We start from the raw sequence: 26244 nt of genomic DNA, 5'->3' as shown, positions 1-26244 counted from the left end.
TGAATTAATGGAAAAGTAGCAATAAATATTAGGCTCCCAAAACGGTTGAATTGTCAGGATTTGAAGTGAATAAACCATATATGTTTGGGTTCAAAACAAAGTTAGTCTTGATTTATCAACCATATGAAAGCAGAAGTAATAGTGTGTAAACTGAGAGTAGCAAATGATATCCCTTATATGTTCCATGCAAATGTTCATAGAAACCTGATATTTTTAGAATTGGTGGAATAAAAGTTATTGTATTATACAGGATGTTACTTCAGAAAAAGGGGAGAGCAAATTATCTCCCCTTTTCAAGTTAAAACAGATCTTTGCATTTTTGGAATCAGTCAAAAGTATGCTATCATAGTAGTATTTAATAGGAGGTAACTGAATATCTCTGGTACTTTATGAAAAGATTCAATAAAGGCAACAGTAGTATACCGCTGTTCAAAAATCGTGAATCAATGGACAAAAAACACAAGACTGCACACACTGAAATGTCTCGCCTTCTTTACTAATCATTGATATTATGTTGATACTCCTAAATATAAAGCTTTATTACGACTGTCACATAAACTTAATGTGAACCATGAAAATGAGGTCAAGGTCAGTTGAACCATATGCCAGGCAGACATGTACAGCTAACAATGTTTCCATACAACAAATATAGTTGACCTATTGCTTATAGTTTAAGAAAATAGACCAAAACACAAAAACTTAACACTGAGCAATGAACCCTGAAAACCAGGTCAAGGTCAAATAAAACCTGCACGACTGACATATAGATCATAAAATATTTCCATAAACCAAATATAGTTGACCTATATATGACATATAGTATTAGATAAAAAGACCAAAACTGAAAAACTTAACTTTGACCACTGAACCATGAAAATGAGGTCAAGGTCACATGATATCTGCCCGCTAGACATGTACACCTTACAATCATTCCATACAACAAATATAGTAAACCTATTGCATAAAGTATGAGAAAAACAGACCAAAACACAAAAAACTTAACTATAACAACTGAACCATGAAAATGAGGTCAAGGTCAAATGACATCTGCCCGCTAGACATGTACACCTTACAATCATTCCATACAACAAATACAGTAAACCTATTGCATAAAGTATGAGAAAAACAGACCAAAACACAAAAACTTAACTATAACCACTGAACCATGAAAATGAGGTCAAGGTCAGATGACACCTGCCAGTTGGACATGTACACATTACAGTCCTTCCATACACCTAATATACTAGACCTATTGCTTATAGTATCGGAGATATGGACTTGACCACCAAAACTTAACCTTGTTCACTGATCCATGAAATGAGGTCGAGGTCAAGTGAAAACTGTTTGTCGGGCATGAGGACCTTGCAAGGTACGCACATACTAAATATAGTTATCCTATTACTTACAGTAAGAGAGAATTTAACATTACAAAAAATCTGAACTTTTTTTTCAAGTGGTCACTGAACCATGAAAATGAGGTCAAGGACAATGGACATGTGACTGACGGAAACTTCGTAACATGAGACATCTATATACAAAATATGAAGCATCCAGGTCTTCCACCTTCTAAAATATATAGCTTTTAAGAAGTGAGCTAACACCGCTGCCGCCGCCGCTGGATCACTATCCCTATGTCGAGCTTTCTGCAACAAAAGTTGCAGGCTCGACAAAAATCAGGGAAACAAACTAAAACTGAGGGAAACGCATTAAATATGTATAAGAGGAGAACAACGACATAACATTAAAATGTAACACACATAGCAACGGACTAAGCATTAGACAAAATCCGATGAGAATAACCAATATAACATGAAAACCAAATACATGAATTTGGGATAGATAACTTAAACAGTCTTAAAATAGGTAAAAGTAAAATAAGCTTTCTTCTTATTCCAAAAGTATCTCAAACCTCATTTTACTATATTTCTAAAAATTCTATTCTAAAAATATTTAAACAAATTTAATATCTTTATTCCAGTTTATTACAACTTAAATAATCACAAATACTATTTTCAAAAGGAAATACATGTACCTTCAGTTTTTCTCTAAATGATAACAAAACCAGATGTTCCGCAGGGCACAGCTTTATACGACTGCAGAGGTCAACCCTGAACAGTTGGTGCAAGTATGGACACAACATTTAAGCTTGATACAGCTCTGAATTTGGATTGTGATTAAATAGCTGACACAACATAGGTTTCTGACACAAAATGAATGTGGTCTAAGAACTTAAACTTAAAAAAACTTTAAAATTTTAAATTGGACATTTACCTATTATGGTCCAATATCCAAAATCTAAATACATGGTTAGATTCAGCATATCAACAGAACCAAGAAGAATTCAATTTTTAATGAAATCAAATAATGTTCAATTTTAGACCCTTTAGACCTAAATGTGGATCAATTTGATTACGGGGCCCAAATATTAAAAATCTAAATACATGGTTAGATTCAGCATATTGAAGAACCCCAAATATTCGATTTTTGTTGAAATCAAACAAAGTTTAATTTTTGATCCTTTGGACCTTAATGTAGACCAATTTGAAAACAGAACAATACTGTGCAATTGAATATTTCTTGCTATTGTGCAAAACTGTGCAATTGAAAATTTCTTGCTCTTCCGCAATATTGTGCAATTAGATATTTCTTGCTATTGCGCAATACTGTGCAATTGAAGATTTCTTGCTATTGCACAATATTGTGCAATTGAAAATTTCTTCCTATTGCACAATACTGTGCAATTGAAGATTTCTTGCTATTGCGGAATACTGTGCAATTGAAAATTTCTTGCTATTGCACAATACTTAATATAATAATTTTGGACCTTTAAAGAGCTCTGAGGGAAAAGACAGCCATTGTTTCTATTTTTTGGGGGGTATCTTTTGATAGTCTACATACAAGAATGAGCAAAAGAACAGCTAGAACAAAAGGTTGACAATTATGAAACTAATTGTTGTTTATTGTTATTTTATTTCCTAAGTCAAGAATTCATCATAGAGACAATTTTGACCAATTAGATCTGCAACTTTTAAATCAAAACATTTGATTAAAGTTGGGAGTTAATTATCTATTAAAACCAGGTGCTCCACAGGGCGCAGCTTTATACGACCGCAGAGGTCGAACCCTGAACAGTTGGGGCAAGTATCGACAAAACATTCAAGCGTGATACAGCTCTGAATTTGGATTGTGATCAAATTTTTGACATTATATGGGTTTTTTTACACAAAACAAATGTCAAGATTTTACAAATCAATTAAAGATTTCTTCTTCAAACTTATTTAAATCTAAAATTAAATAGTGGACACAGCATAAGTTTCTGACACAGAATGAATGTGGTCTAATGAACTTAAAATTTTTTTTTTTTGCCTTTCAGCAATTCACTATGCTGTTGAATATTAATCCTCTCAAAAAAATGTTTGAAGAAATTTCCTTTTTATTTATGAAATCTGAAATGAGAAAAATTTAACCCCCTCCATTTTTTTTTCACATCCACCTTTCCCTTTTTCCAAAACTGATATCAATTCAAATTTCTAATAGAGTTTGCAACAATAACTACTCTTAAATACATCATAAAATATTAAAATGTAAAATAAAGTGCTTGTTATCACTGAATGGTAAAGATTGTTTTAATTTATCCGTTGGTAGTAAAAGTGAATATACATTGTATATTGTATAAAACAATGATTTAAGTTGATTCAACTACTATTCTGAACAAAGAAAGATAACTCCAATTGAAAATTTCTTGCTATTGCACAATATTGTGCAATTAGATATTTCTTGCTATTGCGCAATACTGTGCAATTGAAAATATTTGCTATTGCACAAAACTGTGCAATTGAAGATTTCTTGCTACTGCGCAATACTGTGCAATTGAAAATTTCTTGCTACTGCACAATACTGTGCAATTGAAGATTTCTTGCTATTGCTGAATACTGTGCAATTGAAAATTTCTTGCTATTGCACAATACTTAATATAATAATTTTGGATCCTGATTTGAACCAACTTGAAAACTGGGTCCATAATCAAAAATCTAAGTACATGTTTAGATTCAGCATATCAAAAAAGTCCAGGAATTCATTTTTTGTTAAAATCAAACTTAGTTTAATTTTTGACCCTTTGGACGTTAATGTAGACCAATTTGAAAACGGGACCAAAAATTAAGAATCTACATACACAGTTAGAATTGGCATATCAAAGAACCCCAATTATTCAATTTTTGATGAAATCAAACAAAGTTAAATTTTGGACCCCGATTTGGACCAACTTGAAAACTGGACCAATAATCAAAAATCTAAGTACATTTTTACATTCAGCATATCAAAGAACCCCAAGGATTCAATTTTTGTTAAAATTAAACCAAGTTTAATTTTGGACCCTTTGGACCTTAATGTAGACCAATTTGAAAACGGGACCAAAAGTTAAGAATCTACATACACAGTTAGATTTGGCATATCAAAGAACCCCAATTATTCAATTTTTGATGAAATCAAACAAAGTTCAATTTTGGACCCTTTTGGCCCCTTATTCCTAAACTGTTGGGACCAAAACTCCCAAAATCAAACCCAACCTTCCTTTTATGGTCATAAACCTTGTGTTTAAATTTCATAGATTTCTATTTACTTATACTAAAGTTATGGTGCGAAAACCAAGAATAATGCTTATTTGGGCCCCTTTTTGGCCCCTAATTCCTAAACTGTTGGGACCTCAACTCCCAAAGTCAATCCCAACCTTCCTTTTGTGGTCATAAACCTTGTGTTTACATTTCATTGATTTCTATTTACTTATACTAAAGTTATTGTGCGAAAACCAAGAATAATGCTTATTTGGGCCCTTTTTTGGCCCCTAATTCCTAAACTGTAGGAACCAAACATCCCAAAATCAATCCCAACCTTCCTTTTGTGGTCATAAACCTTGTGTTAAAATTTCATAGATTTCTATTTACCTAAACTAAAGTTATAGTGCGAAAACCAAGAAAATGCTTATTTGGGCCCTTTTTGGCCCCTAATTCCTAAAATATTGGGACCAAAACTCCCAAAATCAATCCCAACCTTCCTTTTGTAGTCATAAACCTTGTGTTAAAATTTCATAGATTTCTATTCACTTTTACTAAAGTTAGAGTGCGAAAACTAAAAGTATTCAGATGACGACAACACAGACGACAACGCCAACATCATACCAATATACAACCAAAAAATTTTCAATTTTTGCGGTCGTATAAAAACTCAATTGAATTTAACAACTTCTACAATATATTTTAGAATTTTCATTATGTACCACCGAACGGCAGGCTAGGACTATTCTCAATTTTTTTGTGACAGTACTCTCAAGATTTTTTAATTTTTGCTCAAGAAAGAGAGGACTGAAAAAATTTTTCAGTTTTAATTTTCCATTTACAAAGTTCCCAGTTACAACTCTCATCACAGGGATACATGTATTATGTACTTATAAAATCAAATTTGATTGATGTAAGCTGTGTGAAGTTTGTTTCCAGATCCCACATTTTAATATATTTGTAAATTTCATAAATAAAAAGTAAACTACAAAAAGAAACTTCTATCCAATTCAGGAGCACCTCATTTGATGAGTAATTACCCACTAAAATCGGAGAAAGATTCTAAAAACATAACTTTACAGAAAGAATAAAAACTGCAGTTGCTCTCCCCAATCTCAATAGGAATAAACTACAAAAAGCAACGTTTTATTTGTTTTATATTTTTTTTTAACCATTACAATAATTATGTTGGTATACAAAATTTTGCTTTAATAGAAGAAACTGTTGGGACCAAAACACCCAAAATCAATCCCAACCTTCCTTTTATGGTTATAAACCTTGTGTTTAAATTTCATAGATTTCTATTTACTTTACTAAAGTTAGATTGCAAAAACCAAAGGTCTTCGGATGACAATTACGACGCCAACGTGATACCAATATACGACAAAAAAATTTTCAATTTTTGCGGTCGTATAAAAATTGAAAGAATAATGAAATATGAATAATACTGTGCACCAAAAACACCATTAAATATACAATTATATTGCATGTCTGAATGTACAAGTTAAAATAAGCTTCCTGAAAAACAAATAATTATAATCTATTTATAGCAATATTCCTATATTTAAATTGTTATAAACAATATTTAAAATGAATGCATGAAAATTTAATCACAGATAAATCACAACCAAAAAGACAAATAGTGGCCTCTTTTCCTTAAGACAGAGGGTCAACAACTTTGACTACTGTGTAATAACTTTTATTCAGGACAAACCCAGTTTTTAATGCAACATTTAAAATGAAAGACATTGGTTGTGGGTTTTGCATATGAAAATGATGGAATGTTTATCAAAAAAAATCTTTTAGTTAATGCATTCTAGTTCCTGTTTCTCTAAATGAAGTTTGTTCAAGTACTCTCTGTCTTATACCAAAAAATACAAATTCCTTAACATTCTTAACAATACATGTAAATAAATAAATGTAATGTATTCAATTTTAATATTATTTCTTTGTAATCATCCAAACACACAAATAATAAAACAAATATAAAAATATAAAGACTTGGTCTTCAGTTTGGAAGGTTGTCTTCTGCTCCCTCAAGCACAAATACTTTTACTATAACACATACACACAAAATAGTCTAAATCACTCAACTGTCGAAAATTAGAATTTATATACAAAATCTCTAAATTAGTAAAAGAAAATAGTCATTTAAGGGCAATAAATTCTATAAGTAGTCAATGAATAAGCTTAATAGGGCAATAATAAATTATCAAAATGTCAGCTAGAATTAGCTTAATGTGAAAAATAAGTAAGTAAGTATAAAACAAATTGGTTTCAAAATATCAGAACAACAACAAATCACTTTCATATTCTAAATATTCAATTTAAGCATATTTGCATAATGTTATGAATGATCTCTACTTGGTTGCTTTTAAAGCAAAATCCCATCATAGTGCTTTCAATGGGCCCCTTCACAGTTAGTTCTGCCATATTGGATAGGGGGCAGATTTTCATAATGGTGCATTTGTTAACCAGATGCTCCGCAGGGCGTAGCTTTATACGACCCCAGAGGTTGAACCCTGAACGGTTGGGGCAAGTATGGACACAACATTCAAGCTGGATTCAGCTCTAAATTTGGATTGTGATTAAATAGTTGACACAGCATAGGTTTCTGACACAGAATGAATGTGTTCTAATGAACTTAAAATTTTTGTTTTCTCTTAGAGCAATTCACTATGCTGTTGAATATTAATCCTCTCAAAAAAATGTTTGAAGAAATTTTCTTTTTTATTTATGAAATTTCAAATGAGAAAAATTGAACCCAATTTTTTTAATCTCATCCCCCTTTCCCTTATTCCAAAACTAATCTCAATTAAAATTTCTAATGGAGTTTGCAACAATAACTACTCATTTAAATACATCATAAAATATTAAGATGTAAAAAAACTGCTTGTTATCACTGAATGGTAAAGATTATTTTAATTTATCAGTTGGTAGTAAAAAGTGAATATACATTGTATATTGTATATAACAAAGATTTAAGTTGATTCTGGACAAAGAAAGATAACTCCAATTAAAAAAAATCTTGCTATTGCACACTATTTTGCAATTAGATATTTCTTGCTTACTATTCTGGACAAAGAAAGATAACTCTAATTAAAAAAAAATTTGCTATTTCACAATATTGTGCAATTAGATATTTCTTGCCATTGCGCAATACTGTGCAATTGAAAAGACTTGCTATTGCACAATACTTAATATAATAATTTTAGATCCTGATTTGGACCAACTTGAAAACTGGGCCCATAATCAAAAATCTAAGTACATTTTTGGATTCAGCATATCAAAGAACCCCAAGATTTCAATTTTTGTTAAAATCAGACTAAGTTTAATTTTGGACCCTTTGGACTTTAGTGTAGACCAATTTGAAAACAGGACCAAAAATGAAGAATCTACATACACAGTTAGATTTGGTATATCAAAGAACCCCATTTATTCAATTTTTGATGAAATCAAACAAAGTTTAATTTTGGAACCCGATTTGGACCAACTTGAAAACTGGGCCAATAATCAAGAATCTAAGTACATTTTTAGATTCAGCATATCAAAGAACCTAACTGATTCATTTTTTGTCAAAATCAAACTAAGTTTAATTTTGGACCCTTTGGACCTTAATGTAGACCAATTTGAAAACGGGACCAAAAGTTAAGAATCTACATACACAGTCATGACAGTTAGATTCGGCATATCAAAGAACCCCAATTATTCAATTTTGATGAAATCAAACAAAGTTTAATTTTGGACCCTTTGGGCCCCTTATTCTGTTGGGACCAAAACTCCCAAAATCAATACCAACCTTCCTTTTATGGTCATAAACCTTGTGTTTAAATTTCATAGATTTCTATTTACTTATACTAACGTTATGGTGCGAAAACCAAGAAAAATGCTTATTTGGGTCCCTTTTTGGCCCCTAATTCCTAAACTGTTGGGACCTAAACTCCCAAAATCAATACCAACCTTCCTGTTGTAGTCATTAACATTGTGTTTAAATTTCATTGATTTCTATTTACTTAAACTAAAGTTATTGTGCGAAAACCAAGAATAATGCTTATTTGGGCCCTTTTTTGGCCCCTAATTCCTAAACTGTTGAAACCAAAACTCCCAAAATCAATTCCAACCGTTCGTTTGTGGTCATAAACCTTGTGTCAAAATTTCATAGATTTCTATTAACTTAAACTAAAGTTATAGTGCGAAAACCAAGAAAATGCTTATTTGGACCCTTTTTGGCCCCTAATTCCTAAAATGTTGGGACCAAAACTCCCAAAATCAATACCAACCTTCCTTTTGTGGTCATAAACCTTGTGTTAAAATTTCATAGATTTCCATTCACTTTTACTAAAGTTAGAGTGCGAAAACTAAAAGTATTCGGACGACGACGCAGACGACGACGCCAACGTGATAGCAATATACGACGAAAAATTTTTCAAATTTTGCGGTCGTATAAAAACATGCATAGGATTTCCCATACTATTTCTACATTTTCAAAAAAATCTGCCCCCTATTCAATATGGCTGAACTAACCATGAAGTGGCCCTTTCATATAATATTTTAATGAAACCTCTTTGCAGTGTCGGACAATGCCATGTTATGTAATTCGTTTATGCCACATGAGACTGCAGACCGAGATCAATACTGTTGTAAAATTATATAGAATTTTCCCGCAAACTCTTTGCATAATGATTAAGCCATGTACTGTAATGTTTCAATGCCACCTGACAGTGCAGGCCGAGATCAATATGGTTGGTAAAACATATATAACATTATCTGTTTGCACAGGAGTGCACAATATTATTCTCAGCATGCAGCTGGTGTTGAGAACTTGATGCCATAGACACATTTTTCATCTTCTTGTAAACTGATAACACGATCGTTCAATCCACAGAGAAAGGTTATCTAAAATACAAAACAATAAATCATGTGTAAAAAAAGTTTTAAAAATAAGATGATTATAAAAAGATTATACATGTGTAAAAAAACCAGTTGTTTCTATATTCAAGATAAATTTTGAATTGCTAACTTTTAAACACTAAAATACCTAAGCTATACACATTATATGTATTGTTATGCTAGTAGAAGTCATTACTAAATTGAATAATTATAATGACGTGATAGGGTATTAGAAATATAACTGAAGTAGATATAGGTGCCATGATATATGTTTGTTTTATATGTAAATTTCTATAACAACAAACATTGCAATAACCAATTCTTGTTTCAGAGCCTTTTAATGCTGATTGCGGTATGGGCTTTTCTCATTGTGGAAGGCTGTACGGTGAACTATAGTTGTTAATTTGTGTGTCATTTTGGTCTCTTGTGGAGAGTTGTCTCATTGGCAGTCATACAACATCTTCATTATTTATACTTGTTTACATTTTTGTACTTTGAACTTTTGGAGGATATGTGTAGCTGTCTCAATGCCAATCATACCACATCTTCTTATTTTCATAGTGAGAACAAACAACCTTTACTTTTTCGTCTTGATACTCTGAGTTAGACATAGGGTAGATCACTTAAGACACTAATGAGCCAACACAAATCAGAGGCATATTTAGGGGTAGGGGGAGGTTGCCTTTAATGGAGCTACATATATGGTTAATGAATAATGGGGTAGGGGAGGTTGCCTTTAATGGAGCTACATATATGGTTAATGAATAATGGGGTAGGGGGAGGTTGCCTTTAATGGAGCTACATATATGGTTAATGAATAATCTTTTTACATGTCCCACCCCAAACCTTGCCAAGATTTGGGGGCTCCAGGTGCCCCCTTTTTAAATCCTGCGATATTCAACTTACCACAGACATTCTTCCAATTCCATCAGGACAGAGATGAGTGTCTCCACCTTCCATACGTAACAAATATCGGCCATTTTTTCTACTGGACCATGTAGATACTTTACCCAGGCTAAAAGCCGTCCCTGGAAAGTGGTCCTGAGTAATTTTTTGGAAAGGACAAACTTGGTATTCATACTCTTTGGTTTTATAATTAAAGCATGTAAGACTGAGTTTATAGAATATGCCGTCTGGTCCATAATCCTGAAATATATGAATGTAGCGGTTACCATGGTAATCATGCCCAATATTCAAGGATAAAATAGCATGAATTTTCATTATAAAAAAAATATAAATAGATGATTAGTGTGAAAACAGCACTTTAAATATCTAAGATAGCCACATATTTCAAATAATTGATTGATTTACTTTGAATTACTTCCAACAGCTTTGTAACATCGGGATAATTTCTTCTTTTCTTTTTCTCTTGTTGTATTTTGGGTGGATTTTTTTAGGGGGGAGGTGGGAGTAGAACATTTGTTTTGAATACCATGTATTGAGTTTAAATAAGCAGATACTAATTTTGATGGTTTTTGTGGGTCACTATATATTTCACGAATTTCAGAGAATGCAAAGGAGTAGGTCCGGTAAGGACCAATTTTGGCCTCAAATTTCAGGTTCATCTGACGAAATATTTTGACCACTTTTTAAACACTAAGTGTCTATTTTATTTGATTCAATTAGTTTATGTGAAAGATTTTAACTGATTTAGTCCGATTCAATCCGATTCAAGCTCAAATATGAAAAATCTACCAAATGTGCCGAAAAATGTAACTTTTCAGATGATTTTTGTCAAAATTGAAAGTGGCCGCATCCGTGTTCATCCACAACCTTTATATATGTTGCGTATTATCACCATAAAAAACTTACACTTCAATATTAAGGATGAACACGAATGTGGCCACTTTTGTTTTACACAGAAACCGTCTAAAATTTAACTAAAATGCTAGAATTGTGGAGATTTCAGTAATTTAGCATGACTTAATGGTGCTACTACCCGATATATGTGCTTTGTATTGTCAAAAACAGCCCATATTTATGTAGCAGAATCATTCTTCTGTCCAATAAATAACTAAAAGTTTACATTTTAACAATTTTGTAAAAATGCTATATTTGGGGCCAAAAAGGGGTCTTACTGGACCTACTCCTTTCTTAAAGTCTTGTAATTAATGTGTTCTCCTTTTAGCATCGTGGTAATTAACGTGATGCTATATTTCTTAACAGGATGCTGTCTAATTTGGTTATCCTATACTGTGAATTCATTATTATTCGTTGGATACCAATTTCCATGGGTTTTGTGGTAACAGGTTCACCACGAATTTAAATATTCCAGGAAATACAAATTTTTTATTGGTTTTGTATGCAGATATTCGCAAAACCACGAAATCAAATATCCATAAAAATGTAATACCTACGAAAATACATGAATCCCCAGTAAATTATGTTATTGATGTGATACGATAATTTTAATAAACAAAATGGTATTTAAATTTCCTTGATTAGGGAGCTACCATTTGATTTTTATGGGGAGGGGGTGGGGGGGGGGGGGGGGGTTTGCCTAGGATGAAAAATTTTGTCCTGCATTTTTTTTAGCTGTAATCTCTGTCCTGCCTTTTTATTTTTCACTCTGTTTGGTCCTGCCTTTTTTTTTTTTTTTTTTTTTTAAGTTTATCCTGACTTTTTTTTACCTAAATTGTCGTCCTGACTCTTTTTTTGCATGTGCTTCATCCTGCCTTTTTTTTTTACTCAAAACTCCTGTCCTGTCTATTTTTTTCAAATTTCATCCTAGCCTTCCCCCAATAAAAATCAAATGGAAGCTCCCTTACAAGGATGTTAATTGAAATATCTGGGGAGAACACTGCCTAAAGGACTAACTAGTGCTTACATTTTTGTGAGGTAGATGTTTGGCAGCTTTGATATAAGGTAATTGTAGACGTTTTCCCATCTTCTGTATTTTCTCATCTTCTTTATTTGTTTGGATCAACTTATCACATAAGTCTTCACATGGAGCATATTTTACTGATAACTTTGCTCTGTTAGCTGAAAATAGAAAATATATGAGGGTTTGGATGGGGTTAAATGATTAAAGAATAATGCCCTTAAAAAATGAAGATTAGAAAATAAGGGGCCAAAAAAATGAAGATTAGAGAAAAAAGGGGTGAAAATTAAATGTTTACAGAATAATAGAACCCCCCCCCCCCCCCCCCAATCCAGACCCTCATATATTCTACATACTGTAAATTCAGAAATTATTGCGTGCATTTATTATTGCAATTTTGTCATTTTAGACTGTAATGCGATTTTTACTTTTTGTGACATGAAAAAAAATCCTGTTTGATTTATGTACAATACTTCAAAATGCTTTTTAAATTATTGCGATTATAACCCTGTAGCATTTTTCGCAATAATAAAAACATCGCAATAATTTCTGAATTTACAGTAATCAAAATGAAACATTTAATTATTTATACAGAAATAAAAAATTTTAACAACATTAATAACATTTAAGCTAGTTATACATGTACATTAACGTGTAGGTTTATCGAATAAGTATAATACGATTTTCACCAATTCTGAATTTACCATTGTCAAATACAAATAACAATAGTGTGCAATTGAAGATTTCTTGCAATTGTGCAATACTGCACTAAACTTTATATAATAATTTACACATCCTGTTTGGTGTGTAACTCCTGCCATATCAGTATTTCTTGCTTTTAAACATAAATCAGAAATAATCAATGGAAAAATGGAAAACTTTGAGGAAAAAAAACCCAAAAGATTATGATAAAAAATGGATCATTTTTTTTTTTAACCCACCCTCAAGAGTCATTACTCTCAAACTCAATCCCAGCCTTGTCTTCCCTTGAAACCAAATGTGTATTCAGACAACACAGAGGACTTCGTCATAGCATTGTATGACATTGGCATGACACGGGTTATGTTCTTCTCATATATGTTATGATGGTATGATACTAAACCCCTCACGGGGAGGATTGTGTCTGATATTCATATGATAAAATCACATAATCTTTCAATCAGTTTAATAAAAGTCTGGAGCTGGCATGACAGTTAACTGCTTAGTGCTAGTAGTCTGTTGTTATTTATGTATTATTGTCATTTTGTTTATTTTCTTTGGTTACATCTTCTGACATCACTCGGACTTCTCTTGAACTGAATTTTAATGTGCGTATTGTTATGCGTTTACTTTTCTACATTGGCTAGAGGTATAGGGGGAGGGTTGAGATCTCATAAACATGTTAAACCCTGCCGCATTTTTGCGTCTGTCCCAAGTCAGGAGCCTCTGGCCTTTGTTAAGTCTTGTATTATTTTAATTTTAGTTTCTTGTGTACAATTTTGAAATTAGTATGGCGCTCATTATCACTGAACTAGTATATATTTGTTTAGGGGCCAGCTGAAGGACACCTCTGGGTGCGGGAATTTCTCGCTACATTGAAGACCTGTTCGTGACCTTCTGCTGTTGTTTTTTCTATAGTCGGGTTGTGGTCTCTTTGACACTTTCCCCATTTCCATTCTCAATTTTATGATGCAAAAAAGGTTTTGTGGTCGTATAAAAACAGACATAAACTAACAAAAACCACTGAAATACAGGCTCTTGACTTGAGACCATCACATAGACATGATAGAGAATGTGACGGGATAAACATGTTTGAGGTGTCAACCCCCCCCCCCCCCCCCCCCCTACATGTCTACTTTCATCAAACAATGCTATACATACCAGGTATTACACCATTTGGAGGTGGACTTTTCTTCCATTCATCACTTCCATCACAACAATCACATATCCCATCATTCACTCTGTTACTTGGCAACACTATTAGTGCCTGGTGAGGGATCTGTTTTTTGCAGTAAAACCTACAATATAATGTATATCAAACCACTGACGTTTTTTACATGTTAATGTATGTATGAGTCAGTGTAACGTTTTTTCTCCAATAATTACATTTTGTTCATGAGTTCTTTTTTTCCATTACATTCTGTACTTTGTATATGTTTATCCGAAATTAAATTACATTTTCCTCATGTACATGTATGAGTGTTCTTTTTTTGTGTTAAAAAAAAGCATGTAATCACACTGATTTTCACAAATCTAACTAGTATTAAAAAAAAAATTGTTAAAATTATAGTTTTGCAAATAAGCCTGAGCATTTGTCAAGAAGATGTTTATATGTACATATATATGAGTGTCTTACTTTCCATCACAGGCTGATGTTCCTGGTTCGTCTGTGTTGTCATCACAGTCACAATAGTCATCATTTACTTCACTGAAAGGAATTTTTTTCTGAAAATAAAAAGTATATTCATTATCATTGCAATTTAAAATGAAGTAAAATGACTAAGTACATGAAGTATAAACAATGTTTTATTTAGAAATAAATAAACATGTACAAAAACTTGATCTGATAAGGTTTGACTTTGACAATGTTTGAAAAAGTGATTTCTAGTGATTTGGGTTGACAAGAATCTGAATTAATATGCGGCAGGCATTACCTGTAAATGGGAACGAAGTCTGTATGAAATATCTTTTTGTAACTTAAATATTTTTTTGACGGAAATACCGTAACGTTTCCGATTTTGGTTCTGTTGTTAGGGATTTTAGTTGTGACGTAATTTAAGTTATGACGTCATATGCAATGTTAACAAAGAAACACTATCATCAGGTAACGTTTTTTCATATCAAGGAATTATTAAAAATGAAATTGGTATTGCGTTCCTTCCTATTTTATACTAGACTGATAAATATATATTTTACTCAAAGTTTCATACAAATAAGACTGGAAAAAGGAAGTTCATTGTAGATTTCTGCGCAGATGCACGAATTCAAAACATGACATCAAAAAAATTGAACGATTTAGAGTTCATTCGTACAATGAAAATTTCGGGAAAATTTTTCTGATTTTTTTAAAAAATTTTTTTTTACTGATTTTTCTAGTTATTGGGAACTTTGTCCCCTTATTACCATGTTATGTATACCTATTCAGGTTAATCCAATATTGAATGAGAGAGTCCAGAGTCAGAGTGATTTATCCAAAATCGCCCAAATGAGTAAATTTTAATTGAATACGTACACTTATCATTGCTTGTGTAAACATTAATCCTTCAACAGTTTGGTTCATGTACAAAAAAAAACATATAAAAAAGAAGATGTGGTATGATTGTCAATGAGACAACTATCCACAAAAGACCAAAATGACACAAACATTAACAACTATAGGTCACCGTACAGCCTTCAACTTTGAGCAAAGCTCATACCGCATAGTCAGCTATAATAGGCCCCCATAAGACAATGTAAAACAATTCAAACGAGAAAACTAACGGCCTTATTTATATAAAAAAATTAACGAAAAACAAAATTGTAACACATTTAAACAAACGACAACTACTGAATTACAGGCTCCTGACTTGGGACAGGCACATACATAAATAATGTGGCTGGGTTAAACATGTTAGCTAGATCCCAACCCTCCCCCTAACCTGGGACAGTGGTATAACAGTACAACATAAGAACGAACTATAAAAATCAGTTGAAAAAAGGCTTAACTCATCAGATGGACAAAAATACAAGTGGACGTGGCCGGGTACTTATATATCCCGACACAAAAAGACGCAATGAACAGATCTGAGAGTACTCGCAGTTATCTGACAGCTAGTTCAAAGCCACTAACAATTAATAAAAAAATCATGCATCTAAGACTAAACTATCAATCTGTACACATCCAACATCCAATGGATTTAGTCTAAAGATGTCATAAACAGCCAGAGAAAAACATGACCTTGTGCAATGCCAAGTTACAGGTATCAACAGATTGTAGATCCATGAATATGTATATGTATACATATAACATACTAGTAATATTTATACCAATAAAAACAATATTCAATGATCTTATTACAGTGTTGAATATACATTTTGTAGGTAACCTTTTAGAATAAGTTTATTTAAAGGAGCGACACGTTTACATGGATCATTTCTAAATTTCCAGGCACGGTTAACAACATTTCCGTAAAAATGAGGATGTTGAATCCCGTTTGAAATAAGTTTTCTACAGGTACAACCAAACTTATAAATATCTATGGAAAAATTTAGTAAAGGTTTTAAGTAATTTATGGTAACGATATCCCTGGTTTAATGCATACAATGATACACTACAATAATAATTACAAGTTCAGACATACATCATGTACATGTACATATTCATGTATATACAACTCGTCTAAACATCAACCCAACAATGTTAGAGCTGTAAATTTGCTTTCACAAATTTTTTGTTCTTCCCTCGCTGGGATTCGATACCATGCTACTGAGATATCTTGACACCAATTCGCCTGCATATTCATGTATATATATATGCTAAGAAACGTATATTGAAACCAACCAGCCTTGAGAAGCTTAAGATGCACTGTTGCTTATGTTTAAAATATCAATAGTACAGAAACCATGGTAATCGTACCTTTGACTGTAGACAAGTAAACATCTGGTTACTGTCAGGATGATAGAGTTCAATGTCTTCTGGACTAACACCTCGTACATCAACAACTGGGTCCAAATGTTCAGGTGCTTTTTGTTCTTTCTGCATCTTTTTGTCGAATTGTGATGGTTCATCTAAATCACTATCATCATCGACGTTGTCATCGTCATTATCCTCAAACTCATTGATGGCATTCTGTGCTCTCTTTTGAGCAGATGAGTTTAATACTTTGAATGACAATAATTGAAATGATATGAAGATTAGAGCTCCTATTCCAATTAGCAGGAAAATTCTGTTGTAACGGGAGTTTCTGAGGTATCGTGGCATACTGACCTCTGTGACATGGTCTCTCTCTATATATGTACAATATACATTAGTATTCCCTGGCCTATTTCATTTTTGTCTTGAATACAGTCTGGAAATTTAACAAAAGAAATTTCTTGTATTCTAAACTACAATAAACATGAGCAATAGACCATTTTTTTTTAAATTTTAAGTAATGTACTTCACAGAAAAAGTTTGTAAATATAGAATAATACATGGCAAAATCTGTATCGCATGACATTGTGTGATATTGGTCGAGTGGTGATACAGCATATATAGGATACAGATTTTACTATTTTACTACAAAAGCTGAAGGACGCCGCCGGGTGCGGGAATTTCTCGCTACATTAAAGACCTGTTGGTGACCTTCTGCTGTTGTTTTTTTCTATGGTCGGGTTGTTGTCTCTTTGGCACATTCCCCATTTCCATTCTCAATTTTATTGATATGTTTATCATATATTTTAACAGAATCAGCTTTGTAATATATAAGAGGACAACCATTTGATTATGATGTGGGAGTCATATTAAAGAAATAAATATTCTGACCCCCATTCAGGTGGAAAAAATAATCTTGTCTTATCAAACATAAAAATAACTATTCTGACCCCAAATACTTAAATCCAATTAATCATTTACAAAGATAATAGATATCAACAGAAAATCAGGAAGGAAGTATTGTCAGTGGTTGTTTTGAGGCATACACAGTGAATGTCCCCTCCTATTATTTGACCTGAATAAATATAAAATGTTGTTTATAAATCTTTTTAAAAAACAAATGACACTCTCTACGCTCGCCAGAAATTTCACCATTTGTTAAAACACGCCTCTATTCTTATAAAAAATTGACTCTGTATCACAAAAGATGAATAATATGTTAGGGGGTGAAAAGTTGTTCTAAGGGGTGGCAAAACAGTAAATATTCTGGCCTTGACTTGAGTGAACATAAAAAAATCTGTCCGTCTTTATGTAGGCAATAAATATTTAGACTTCATTAATTTGCCAGCCCCCACAAAACTAAACGGTCCGCCCATAAATTACTTCTACTTAGCCCTCTTGCTGACGCTGATTAACTGTGTTAGATTTTGTCAAGAAACATGCGAAATATGGCAACTACATTATATAAATAACACATAACTGAGAGGGTGATAGAGCAGATTGTTACCCTGAGAAAACATTGTCAATAGTGGTGAATGTGGCATTTTAACTTGAGGTATAATAATAATGTATGTCTAACTTTGATGTTATTTGAGATCTATTTAAGCCTCGGAGAAGATTATATATAATTAAACTACCAAATAAATTTAATTTTTAATGTTAAATTTAAAAGAGATGTAGATGTAGAAATGAATAGGTTTTTGCATACATTAAATATATGGAGACATGTGTCCCTCCGGCAGCAAAAAGAGGATCAACATCATCATCCTGGTATGAACATGGTGAAATTCCAAGCAGATAACAACTGGGAAGTCATGCATCAAATTTCACAAATAATCGATTTCCAAAAAGTGGTACAATACATGGTATACAATGGTATATGATAAAATGGCAGCAACCATTTGATTTTCAAAAATCAAATGGTTACTGCCTAAGGGTTTAGTTATGCGTAACAGGGTAGATGATACACTGTAATTTGTACTAAATAAATGATAAATTATGGTCCGTTCTCTAATGAAAACACCTTTGCAACCTACCAGTTTGCCCGTCATATATATGTTAGACTAACAGTTAATATTTTTTAATCGAAAACAGGTTGAATTATTTGATGTTTTTAAGATGTACAAAATGTATATATCATTATCAAAATATTTATATGGGGACAAAGTTCCAAAAAATCAAAAAAAATCAACAACAAAAAAACGGGAAAATTTCCCGAATTTTTTAATATACTACCTGTACCAGGTACTAATGAACTCAAAATCATTAACTTTTTTTTCAGATTTTTTTTAAATCCCTGCATTTGTGCAGAAATCTACGTCCATTTTTTGGTCTTGTAAGTTGTATGCATGAGACTTTGAATAAAATATATATTATATTTATCAGTAGAGTAAAATATAGGATTTTAGCTCAATACCAATTCATTTTTGATATTTGTTTTATATGGGGACGAAGTACAAAATTCAATAAAAAAAAAAAAAAAAATCAGGAAAATTTCCTGAATTTTTCATTGTACTAATGAACTCAAAATCGTTCAAAATTTTTTATCACATTTTATAATTTCGGGATCGGCCCAGAATTCTACTTCTGTTTCCGGTCTTGTTTGCATGAGACTTTGAATAAAATGTCAGTCTTCACGCTGAGTGGCAGCCCTGGCAGCCCAGGCTAGTAGAATTGCTCTCGGGCCTGTAAAAATCATATCTATAGGCCAACAGAATCTAACTAAAAAAATTTAAAAATTGAGCTCCGGGCCTGTAGATTTAATACTTCATCGTGAAGACTGAAATGTATATTTATCAGTCTAAGAAAGGAACTCAATACTAATTCATTTTTAAAATTTGATTGTTATAAAAAAACGTAACCTGATGAAAGCATTTCTTTGTTTATATTGAATATGACATCATAACTTAAATAATGTGGTATCAGGTCCGTTCGCGCCCAATACACTTTCGCACCCTACACGTTCGCACTTCGCACATTCGCACCCAAGGTCCGTTCACACTCTACACGTTCGCGCCCAATTTTAATTCAAATTCCAGTTGAATAATTGGACAGAAATCATGATTGTTGTTTTAAATTGCTTTGGTGTAAATATTGAATGTATTTATAGCTTGGTATGAGTAAAACATTGAAGATTTTAAATGAAAAACACAAAAGATAATTGTTTTTGACAGCTTGGTCACTTTGATCTGAAACAATTAAACAATAAAATATAGCAATACACTATTATAACCAAAACATGATAAAATATATTCAACACACACAAAAAAAGCGTAGTCAGAATCTCACTTAGTTGTTTTGAAACAAGTCAATGAAACAAAGTTACAGCAATACACTAACCAAAACATAATTAAGAGTTATTTAACAAAAAATAAAACGTTGACAGAATCCCAATTTATTTATAGAAAGGATCATAATTTTTTTTAACAATACACTATCCAAAACATGATTAAGATTTATTCAACAAAAAAAAAGGGGGGTCTCACTTTATTTTAATACATTGACAACAAGAATACTCTTGCATGATTACAAAAAAAAGAATTAAAATTGGGCGCGAACATGTAGGGTGCGAACGGACTTTGGGTGCGAACATGGAGGGTGCGAAAGTGAAAGGGGGCGAACATGAGTGGGTGCGAACGTGAATGGGCGCGAACGGACCCGGATTCAAATAATGTCACAAATAAATCCCTAACAACAGAACCAAAATCAGAAACGTTTCTTTTTTTAACATGTTTGAATTAAAAAAAAAAAATCATACTGACCTCGTCCCCATTCACAGGTAATGCCTGCCTCATATTTATATGAAAAAAACATTACCTGATGAAAGCGTTTCTTTGTTAAAATTGAATATGATGTCATAACTTAGAAATAACATCACAACTTAATCCCAGACAACAGAACGAAAATCGGAAACGTTACGGTATTTCCGTGTCTTTTTTAATCAAATATGTAAGTTACAAAAAATTCATACAGGCTTCGTCCCCATTCACAAGTAATGCTAGTCCAAATAATTATGACGTCTGGCAAGGCTATTTTACGAAAGCGTCCCAGAAAAAAACCAAAATAGCCTTGCCAGACGTCATAATTATTTGGACTATAAGGTAATGCCTGCAGCTGCCTCATATTATTTTCGTGTATACAAATTCTTGATTTTGAATTTTTTTTGTGAATAGAATATTACTTTAAGGTTCATCATAACAAATGGACAAATATGGCCGTATTTTCACCTCAAAAACTACTCTGTGTACAGACTTACCTGTGCTGTTTGGAAAGTTTTAATGCCTAGCATCCACTAGATATATAAAAGTTAAATGCATTTTGTGCTTAAGAAAGATAAAATCTTTCTTGGTTTTTGATGGGCATTTTTTTTCCGTTCTGCAGAAGGTGCAAAAATGAACAAACACCTGAATTACTTTGATACTGTCCACTCACTGACTGACTCAGATAAACTCTTTAACTCACCTATAGTTGTGAAGATACCTGGTGTCCAAGTCAATTAAGGACAATGAAAACAATACAAACCGGTTTTTTACCTGAGGGAGCATCTCATAGTTGTACCACAACTTAGTCAATTTTTACACCTTTTGCATGAAGAAAAAAAAATGCCCATCAAAATCCAAAAGAGATTTTATCTTTCTGAAACACAAAATGCATTTAACTTTATTATATCTAGTGGATGCTAGGCATTAAAACTTTTCCAACTTTACAGGTAAGTCTGTACTCAGAGTAATTTTTGGCATGTAAATACAGCCATATTTGTCCGTTTGTTATGATGAACCTTAAATATATATTGTTTTGAAGTTGCAGTTGATTGGTATTTACAACGAAGTAATTTGTATAAAGTTCAAAGTTCAAAGTTCTTTATTTTCCAATTAAGGGCCCCTGACGGGACATAATGACAACAATAAACAATACATTCTGATTCTTAACACATAAATATATAATGAAGATATTAAAGTCACCGATATTCTGTGTTTACCGACTTTACGTGTTTTGAAAAACATAACATGACATTACTTACTAATTAATCATTTGGGCTATGGTTTGGTTGGCCAGTTAAGATTTAAGACAGATATATCGTAGCTAGTTCCACGAAACAGGAAGTTGTTCCTATGGGCGCATCCATTTTCTAATCACGTGACTAACCGGTGAGGGCGGTCTAAAACGCGGAAGTAGCGTAAAAATGACATTTTCAAAATTTATATCTCTGAAAAGGCTAAATAATAATTGAAAATTGAAGCGAATTTAAAGGGTTTATAAAAAAGTCTATATTTGAGATTAAAACATTTTTTTTCTATGCAATGCATTTTCAACCAAAAAATTAAGTAAACAAAACCAACTATATACAGCTGATATATAGCCAAGCCAGTCCATGCGAAAAGGTACAAAAACGAAAAATTTTCTTTGATCGCGGAATTTTTAAAATCTTACAAAGTTCGAATATTTAGCATGTAAGTAGGTCTTACCTGATACACATATCCTTCCGCATGCTTCAATGGGTTTTCAGCGATCTTTTGCTGGTATATCTTAGTTATAACAAGTCCTTCAAAATCAAAATTTTCATAACAAGTAGGTAAAATGAGTTGTAAAAATTTTAGAAATGAATCTTGAACATATATATAAACTTAAACACAAAATCAAGTTAAATAGGTTAATCAGATTTATACAATTGCCCACAATACATTTAATCGTATTGAAAAAAAAATGTTTCATATGCAATTAAAACAAAGGCATGATCAGTAAAATCGTAAAAAGTTAGTTTGAATAATTAAGTTATAAGTTATTATGTGCTTACGTACAGTGGCAAATATATCATGCATATTTAAAACATACGATGGATTTGAGATTTTTTTTTAAATCCGTTACCTGTTTTTGTCTGCTGTTCTGCTATCCTATCATTCTCTCTATTTTTCCATTCTTGTAAGATCCTCATTTTGTTCTCTTCGTTTTCGCTATTCGGAGTATCTGTGTCTTCTAATGGAAAAAGAAAGAAATATAAAAATCCACAATTAACAATCAACATCAAGATTGGTTTTAAAGGACAACAATGACCTTGGTCAAATTAATAAAGAAGAAAAGAATTTTAATTAGATTTTTTATTCATCGCAATATGCGCCATCTTTGTTTTTGCTTGATAGGATGATAACATAAACCATGGAAAATTATGTTAACTTTTTACCAACTGTACAAAATCTAGATGAATTTAAGGATAGGTGCTAGATGAATTTAAGGATACGTGCTAGATGAATTTAAGGATCGATACGTGCTAGGTGAATTAAAGGATACGTGCTAGATAAATTTAAGGATACGTGCTAGATGAATTTAAGGATACGTGCTAGATGAATTTAAGGATACGTGCTAGATGATTATAATACATGAACAACACAGTGGCGGATACAGAGGGGGCGTAGAGGGCGTACGCCCCCTTTTTGATTGGACTTTTATTTATTTTTTTATTTGTAAAAACGATAAATCAGACTAGACTTCGTGAAATTTGCCATTTCCCGTCTATTTTGTTTTTAAGCGACAATTCTTTATTAATTTTATAAAGATAGTTTTTGCTCGTATTTACTGTTATATATTATTGGTTATGTCAAAGTCATGTGATTCGCTACGGTGGAGTTAACCAGTGCGTCGGAAAAACGTCACTCAGTCATTTTGAAATTCAGATTACAGTAACACTTGCTTATGCTGAGGGTGACAAGTATGGCACCTCCAAAGCGACAAAGGGTTGAGCAAGAACGTACTGACTTTTATTTCATAATTTCACCAAACAGAAAGTAATACTCTATTACACTCTCGTGAAAGTTCCATAGCAATATTATTTATCTACGAAAACATGTCCAAATGCCCAGCCTATTGATAACATACAATGTAGCTGAATAATGATCCCCAGTCAGTAAGCTCTAGATATATTTAAAGTCTAAGGTATGGACTATTTGATTTGAGTGGGGAGTCTGAGAGGTTTGAGAGAAAAAATTCTTACCCAGATTTTTGTCTTAATCAAAAATTCTGGTCGAATATATATTGATTGTAAACAGCATTAAGATTTGCTATTAGAAACAAAAAATTCAAGCATAACTATTTAGCATAAAATGAACATGGTGAATAATAAACGGGTGTTATTTTTTTATGCCGGGGTTTGCATGTAAATCCCATATCTGACCGGAATATTTGTTTCGCCGAACTGATGTATTGAATACTTTTTCAAGGCCCGACTGTAACCTGCCTGCTGGGTATGACCATTATGTCTCCATTTGTCGACAGTCAAAATGATTCATAAATTCGTTGTCCTTTCAGACTCATTCGTAGACTTTGGTTAATTTGGAACTCTCACTTCCCTTCTTGGCTAATGGTGATTGTTTTTCAATCCTAATTTACAAATTAAATGATTCAGATGCTTAATCATGTGTAAAAATCGGTGTCAGTAATCAGAAGTTGTTATGAAATTGTAATACACAGAAACGAATGCGGCATACGGAGGCTCAATGATTTTAAAGTCGGCACCATAGGCCTTCAGAAGACTTGAAGTCTTCTTCCACCATAAAATGTGAGGTTATACTAATTAAACAAACGAGAATTTTCCATGTCCATGTATTACTGACAACTCCCACATCAAATATATTAGTACATAGCTTTCGATCTATCCAATCATTTTATAATAGACATTTAATGGGGAGAATACGACATAAAAAATGTCCGACCCTTACACTTTACAGCAACTATGAAGTTTACATGCCAAACTTCTTGAACCGTGTGAAAAGTTCATTGTACACTTATTTTATTTTTTTTAGCCTAAAAAAGGTCCCTAAAAAATTTCGCCTCGCTTCGCCTCGCTTCGCTCGCCGAATTTCTAATTTACCTCGCCCCCCTTTCCAAAATCCTAGATCAGCCCCTGCAACAAGAGAAGAAATATACAATACCTATTATTAGAGAAGTTTTGGTTGTGTTAATTTCTATAGTGGTTGTTTTTAATTTAACTTTTTTTTATCCTGTTTTGTTTTTCAGTTTTGCTTTGAGTCTCTCTATTTATTCTCCACCTCGTACTTTTACATACCCAGTTCCTTCTTTAAAGCTTTCCCTTTGTCAGTCTCTATCTTTTCCCACTCCTCAAGTAAACACTCAAAAACAGCTTCGCTTAGAATCGAATCGGAGAAATACAAAGCATGTTGCTCTCTTTTATCTTGATCTGTCATTTTTATAGTTTGTCTATATAAGAAAATAGAATAAACGATTAATATTTCTACCATTTATATACACTCAAAAGTAAAAGCGACTGTTGCTTGTAAATGTCACAAATACATATGTATGTGTATACGGTACTAATAAGGAGTTGTGGTATAATTGCTAATAGTAATAAGACTAAGTCACATTTCTCGTTGCATTGAAGACCTGTTGGTGACCTTCTGCTGTTGTCTGCTCTATGGTCGGGTTGTTGTCTCTTTGGTACTTTCCCCATTTCCATTCTCAATTTTACATTATCTAATTGGCGAAAATATCCCCGTTAGTCTTCAACAATGAGCAAAACCCATGCATCCCGTATAGCCAGATATAAAGTTCCCAACAAGAAAAATATAAAATTATTCTATGAAAGGATGCTGAATTTACACATTTTGCAGTTGGAATTTGATACTGAATAAGTCTTTCACTATAGTCACTAAAATTGTCTAATGCGGCCGTAGGTAGAAATTTGTTATTCAACTTTTCTTAGCATGAACAGTTTAACAGAAAAATGTCTTTCATCTTCGAACTCATGTGTTTCATGCAATACACACATTTAGTCCAATGACTTTTCTTTAAAAAATAATTTAAAAACCTTACGACTTTTTTTTATTTAAACACTTAAAATAACTTACCTGATTAGAAGTCTAAGAATTCGTCCTGTCGACATCAGTGAAACTTCGACGTTGTCAGCGGTAATGATAATGACGTCGTTGACAATTATTCTTCTGCGCAGTCGTTAACTTCGACGAAAACGTTGCTCTCTCTCTGTCCGGTCGTTGGTTGGTACGTCCGTCTGTCCCACTTTATGTTAAATTTTTTGGTCAAAGTAGCTTTCGATGAAGTTGAAGTCTAATCAACTTGTAGCTTATAAAAAAGAAGTTGTAGAATGATTACCATGAGACAACTCTTCACAAGAGACCAAAAATGACACAGAAATTAACAATTATAGGTCACCTTACGGCCTTCAACAATAAGCAAAGCCCATATATAAAAGAAATGTACAAACATCAAATATGTAACAAATAAACAAACGACAACCACTGAATCACAGGCTCCTGACTTGGGACAAGCAAATACATACATAATGTGGCGGGATTAAGCATGTTACCTGGGAAAGTGATATAATAGTACAACATAAGAACGAACTATAAAAAAAATCAGTTGAA

The 26244-nt window shown here is 32.6% G+C and overlaps 2 protein-coding genes across 2 annotated transcripts; both read right to left on the bottom strand.

Annotated features, from left to right (window-relative positions):
• Positions 1 to 1955: 1955 nt before the first annotated feature.
• On the bottom strand, positions 1956 to 21986 carry LOC143054762 (uncharacterized). Its single transcript, XM_076227810.1, has 7 exons — positions 21876 to 21986; positions 16859 to 17291; positions 14600 to 14688; positions 14125 to 14261; positions 12271 to 12425; positions 10350 to 10589; positions 1956 to 9449 (listed from the first exon to the last, which is right to left on the bottom strand). The coding sequence occupies exons 2-7, from the start codon at positions 17201 to 17203 to the stop codon at positions 9351 to 9353; spliced, it is 1065 nt and encodes a 354-aa protein (XP_076083925.1). The 5' UTR covers positions 17204 to 17291; positions 21876 to 21986; the 3' UTR covers positions 1956 to 9350.
• LOC143053760 (uncharacterized) lies at positions 17922 to 25820 on the bottom strand. Its single transcript, XM_076226538.1, has 5 exons — positions 25711 to 25820; positions 24912 to 25063; positions 22721 to 22828; positions 22321 to 22397; positions 17922 to 17930 (listed from the first exon to the last, which is right to left on the bottom strand). Exons 1-5 carry the CDS (start codon positions 25743 to 25745, stop codon positions 17922 to 17924), a joined length of 381 nt encoding a protein of 126 aa, XP_076082653.1. The 5' UTR covers positions 25746 to 25820.
• Positions 25821 to 26244: the final 424 nt, after the last annotated feature.

Source organism: Mytilus galloprovincialis, chromosome 12 (genome assembly GCF_965363235.1).
Source record: "Mytilus galloprovincialis chromosome 12, xbMytGall1.hap1.1, whole genome shotgun sequence".
Lineage (NCBI taxonomy): Eukaryota > Metazoa > Mollusca > Bivalvia > Mytilida > Mytilidae > Mytilus > Mytilus galloprovincialis.
Note: the sequence above shows the minus strand (reverse complement) of the source record. Positions and strands in the feature narration are given on the sequence as shown.

Coding starts and splice junctions, on each gene's coding strand:
- LOC143054762 (XM_076227810.1), bottom strand. CDS start 17,203: ATGCCACGATACCTCAGAAACTCCCGTTACAACAGAATTTTCCTGCTA. Junction 12,426..14,124: donor TCCAAATGGTGTAATACCTG/GTATGTATAGCA, acceptor TTCTATTTTCAG/CTAACAGAGCAAAGTTATCA. Junction 9,450..10,349: donor GAATTGGAAGAATGTCTGTG/GTAAGTTGAATA, acceptor TTTGTATTTTAG/ATAACCTTTCTCTGTGGATT.
- LOC143053760 (XM_076226538.1), bottom strand. CDS start 25,745: ATGTCGACAGGACGAATTCTTAGACTTCTAATCAG. Junction 25,064..25,710: donor ATTCTTAGACTTCTAATCAG/GTAAGTTATTTT, acceptor TTTCTTATATAG/ACAAACTATAAAAATGACAG. Junction 22,829..24,911: donor AGCTTTAAAGAAGGAACTGG/GTATGTAAAAGT, acceptor TTTTTCCATTAG/AAGACACAGATACTCCGAAT.